At 44.3% G+C, this 5,074-nt stretch overlaps 1 protein-coding gene across 1 annotated transcript in view; it reads right to left on the bottom strand.

Annotated features, from left to right (window-relative positions):
• Positions 1 to 1,503: 1,503 nt before the first annotated feature.
• Positions 1,504 to 5,074, bottom strand: part of LOC145407445 (uncharacterized) — a 38,049-nt gene continuing 34,478 nt past the window's right edge. The window contains exons 2-3 of the mRNA XM_080278376.1: positions 3,819 to 3,952; positions 1,504 to 2,205 (exon numbers count right to left, since the gene is read on the bottom strand). Of these exons, the coding sequence (XP_080134502.1) occupies positions 2,032 to 2,205; positions 3,819 to 3,950 (306 nt within the window). The 5' untranslated portion in view covers positions 3,951 to 3,952 and the 3' untranslated portion in view covers positions 1,504 to 2,031. The remainder of the gene's footprint in view (positions 2,206 to 3,818; positions 3,953 to 5,074) is intronic.

Below are 5,074 nucleotides of genomic sequence, written 5' to 3'. Positions count from 1 at the left end.
TCTTAGGTTTTTCTTTTTTTTTGTTATGGATTTAATATATTTCCATCATAATATTTTTACCTGTTCTCAAAATTACACCTTTTAAATTTGCTCAAGTGCTTCTGTTTTTTTTTTTTTTTTAACCATTATTTTTTTTACTTTCATGCAGTTTTTTTTTTCATATCCGTATATATAATTCTTGGCCCTCTTCTTTATTCTCATTTTCTTCCTTCTCTCTTCTCTCATTTTCTCATCAGTTTCTCTAAAAAGCTATGCTAATTTCTTGACCCACTGATTTCCCAATCTTTTGTCATAATTCTTAACCCCTTGACCTGTCCTTTTGTTTTCTATTTTATCTATTGTGTCATCATTTTTTTTTTTTTCCTGATTTTCATATGGTTTCTCAATCCACTTATCTCCCAGTTAACCTTGTCTCTTAACCCCGTGACCTGATCTGACCTGATGTGACCTTACCTGACATGCCCTTATCTTATCTATGACCGCTCCTCCATACCCCTAATCTCCTCCCTGTGACCCCCTCCCCCCCACCCCGCACACAGCCACGCCGCCCTACGAGATACACTTAATATAATACACTTATATACTTAAACACTTACACGCCACTTTAAAATGACATTGAGAATAAGTAAGTGTGAAGTGCATGGTGGAATTAATTTTAGTGTGACAGCTAGTATGCGTTTTCTGTTTAATTCGTTCATACTTGATTACGTTTCCTTTATTAACTGGCTATTTATCAAGCTCATTATCTGGTCTCATTTATTTATTTTATTACACAGCCCCACTTATAATAACATTGAGATAAGTGTAAAGTGTCATACAGAACTCTTTTACCTTGTCACTTAAATACAATCTTTTTTCGTGTTACTTATTAACCTCTCATATGGTCTTAAGTACTTACAAACACACAACCCTGCTTTGTAGTAACATTGATATTAAGTGTGAAGTGTCACGAGGAATCCTTTAACTTAACACATACATATACTTTTCTGTTGCTTAAATTCTCTTTTAGGTCTTACATACATATTACTTATAACTTACAACTCCACTTTGTAATGACATTGACAAGAAATGTACGATGATTGAGTTCCTTTAGCCTGCCCTCAAAAATACACGTTTTCTGTCGCTATTTCTTGCATTTTCTGACATTCTCTTCAACATTATCGTCATTATGCACAAGACTACAACTTCTATGGATAATATACGGTGATATTTATTAAGTACGAAGATACGATGGATTATTGTCGTGAATATGGTTGGGGAAAAGTGTTGGACGGGTTGGGAATACAGGAAAATGAGGATATACAGGATATACAAGTTCCAGTTACGTTCAAGACATGTTTGGAGCGCGTCTCAAACCCTCTCTGCTCACGTTAGAATTAAGCGCTTGGATAAGGGAATAAAACTGATTAAAGAAGTTGAATTAAAGTTAGAAATAGTAGAGAACGTAAATTTACTGACTTGTGTGTGGTAGAACTTAATATAGAAACGTTTTGATATAGGTTAGGTGTCTAGATTTGTGAAGGAAGCTTTATAGGACTGGGTAAGGGTGTTTGGTAGCAAATCGATTGGTTGGGGGATGATTAAGGTGGTGGTTTCAGGGTAAATAGTAACTACCCTGACAGATTTGATAGTTTGAGCATAGTCGCCAAAGTACCAAGTGATTCTTCGCGACTAGTTAGGAAAATAGTCGCGGAATTCCGTGCCGAGTGGGTTTAGGTTTGAACTGATGGGATAGCAGACAGCCTCGCATTGTTAAAGAGTTCTTAGAGCATAGAGCTAGACAGAGCATGACAGTGCGAGAAGTGGGTGAAAATAGTGGAATTTACATGTCGAAAACTTACTGTACAGGCTAATGTCTCGAACAGGTCGTGGAACGAAGCGAGAGGGACTGAGACGTACCGAACAGGTTTGAAACGCATGGAACCTCTTAGATCAGGGTATATAAGGGTATGTTAGGGTGGGAAGGGCATGAGAGTGGGGCAGGTGTGCGAGGAAGGTAACAGCATCGTGTCTGCAGTGTGGTGTGACCCTTTACTGGGGCAGGTTCAGGAGGGGCTGTGGCACCTCCGCGTCGCCGGTCAGCGCTAGGGTGGATGGGGCGGAACGCTTGTAGATGTATCGCTTGTCGTAGCCACCCAGTCTTACTCCACCCAGTCCACTTCCACTGCTGGTGCTCATTCCACCCTCTGCAACACGCTCCAGAATCTGAAATGGGTGGATCAGGTTAGATTGAGGCCATGCTAGCTACGTTGTCGATAAACTCCTATACTTGATGGACAGACTTCACTACCCAGTCTCACTCCACCCAGTCCACTTCCACAGCGACTCATTCCACCCTCCTTAACATGCTGTGCAGAATCTTAGATAGGTGGGGTGGGGTAGGTAGGTTGTGGCTATGGCTAGTTTCACACATATAGGTCCAATCACTAATACTTTAATGTGTGTGTGTGTGTGTGTGTGTGTGTGTGTGTGTGTGTGTGTGTGTGTGTTTTAGAACCCACTAGGTATAAAAAAAAATCCACACATAGTTAAACTCGACATGCCACTCTTCCCTTAAGCGATGGTGAGGCGTAGGCACAAAGAGGGACGCCGCCTAATTCTTCCCACACTATATTCGTACCCTTGCAGTTTAAGCAGCCCGTCTGCTAACAAAGGAGAGAGCATCATCTTGTACAATACTCCAGGTGTTACGACGGCCCAACACGCACCTGTATGTGTGTGTGTGTGTGTGTGTGTGTGGGTGGGTGGGGGTGTGTCTTGTTTTATTGTGTGTGTGTGTGTGTGTGTGTGTGTGTGTGTGTGTGTGTGTGTGTGGGTGTGTCTTGTTTTATTGTGTGTGTGTGTGTGTGTGTGTGTGTGTGTGTGTGTGTGTGTGTGTGTGTGTGTGTGTGTGTGTGTACTGCTTTGTGTTGAGAGTTGAGAGTTTCTGATCTGTCCCATATTATAAGTGGCTTTGAGACTCCTTAACACCTCTTCTTTACCGATTTATGCTGCCAATAATTACACTTATGTCCTTGATGTAAATTATATCAGTAGTAAATAATTATAACGTGGATGAGACTGGTGTAATATGCAGACTAGATCGCTGAGGAAAAGGTGTTACGAAGCCTAGATATGATCCCGGGTTCGATTCCGGACTAAGGCAGCGAAGGGCAGGTGTAAAGACATAGCTCCTTCACGTCCGCAAATCCGCTCATCCCAATCCCTTCCATGCATACATACATACAGATGAACACATACATACATTGACACACACACACACACACACACACACACACACACACACACACACACACACACACACACACACAGGCAGACAGACAGACGGTAGATAGATAGATAATGTGACAAATAGACAGTATGTATAATTGAATTTGGCGCCAATATTGTTTTTATATATCTTGGAAGGAACATTCTTGCAGACTTCTGGCCTTTGGTTCCTTCTTCTTTGCGTAAAAAAATAGTAAAATGAAAAGACCACACCCTACCACAACACACCACACCACACTCTACCACAACACAGCACACCACACCACAACACAACACAGCACACCACACCACAACACAGCACACCATACCACACCACAACACAGCACACCACACCACACCACACCATACCACAACACCACACCACACCATACCACAACACACCACACCACACCCTACCACAACACACCCCACCACGCCATACCACAACACACCACAACACCACGCCACACCACACCACACCACACCATAAAGATAAATGATAACTGACAGGGAAGTAGATGTGGAATTAAGTAAAAGGGAAAATCGTGAATATATCTGAAGTCACATACCTCCTTCAGCATATCTCTAATTTCTTGAAGACGTGCGTCGTCGCCTCGGGTGGGGAGGTAACGCCCCTCGCATAGGCCGGCAAAGCACACCACCACAGCCACCACACACACCAGCCACCTCGCTTGCCACATAGCTGAGGAGGACGAGGAGACTGGGTTAGAGAGAAGGTTTTACTTATTTAGCTTGGGTAGATCTGGGAATGTTTGGGTACATCTGAATAGGTTTGGGGAAGTTTGGGTAGGTCTTAGTTGGTTTGGGTAGGTCATGGTAGTATGTTTGGGTAGATTTGGGTAGGTAGTAGGTTTGGGTAAGGCTGGGTTAGTACTGCACATTTGCAACATATATAATTATCTCATTTCTAGGGCACCGTTACATGAAGATCCACATCACATTCTTACTCACCCTACCCCACCCTCCCTCATCACTCACCCTACCTCACCCTCACCTTCCCTCACCACTCACTCTGCCTTACCCTGCTTCACCCTACCTCACTCTGCCTCACCCTGCCTGACCACTTTGTATAGGAGTCTTCATCCATCATATTATGCTACCCACACCACACCCGACCTTATACCACTCTCCCATACCTCTCTCTCTCTCTCTCTCTCTCTCTCTCTCTCTCTCTCTCTCTCTCTCTCTCTCTCTCTCTCTCTCTCTTTAATGAGAGACAAATACCAGGCCTATTGTCACGTCTTAATGACTCTCTTGACACTCATTAGCATCCTCCCCCCCCCTCCCTTCCTCTCGCCATCCCTCCTTCCCTCCCTCCTTCCTCTTCTCCTTCCCTTCCTCCCCCCTCCCTCCCTTCCTCCGCTCCCCCTTCCCTCCATCCCTTTTCTCTTCCTTCCCTCCCTCCCTCTTCTCTTTCACACTTTTTCCCTTCCCCTTCCCTCCCTTCCTCCCCTCCACCTTTCCTCCCTCCCTTCCTCTACTTCTCCTTCCCCCCATCATTCCTTTCCTCCTTCCCCTCTCCTTCTTCCATCACGTGTCTCCCTTTCTCCACCCTTTTCTCTCCCTCGTCTCCATTCTCCCTTCTTACCTCATCTACTTTTCTTTCCCTCACATTCTCTCTTTCCTTCCTCTCTATTCCCTCTCCCTTCCTCCCTCCTCTGCTTTTCTACCCCCCCTTTTCTCCTCTTTCTCTCCCCCCTCCTCCCCACTCCCCCCTCATTTCCTCCCTACGTCTATTCTCTCCTCTTCCATTTCTCTTCTTCCTACCATTCCCTTCCTTTCTTTCCTTCCCGTAATAACTCCT

This window comes from Coenobita brevimanus, chromosome 73 (assembly GCF_032717465.1).
Source record: "Coenobita brevimanus isolate Jiangsu-jjx chromosome 73, ASM3271746v2, whole genome shotgun sequence".
NCBI classification, from domain to species: Eukaryota; Metazoa; Arthropoda; class Malacostraca; order Decapoda; family Coenobitidae; genus Coenobita; species Coenobita brevimanus.
The sequence above is the reverse complement of the archived record's forward strand: the minus strand, read 5'-3'. Positions and strand labels throughout refer to the sequence as shown.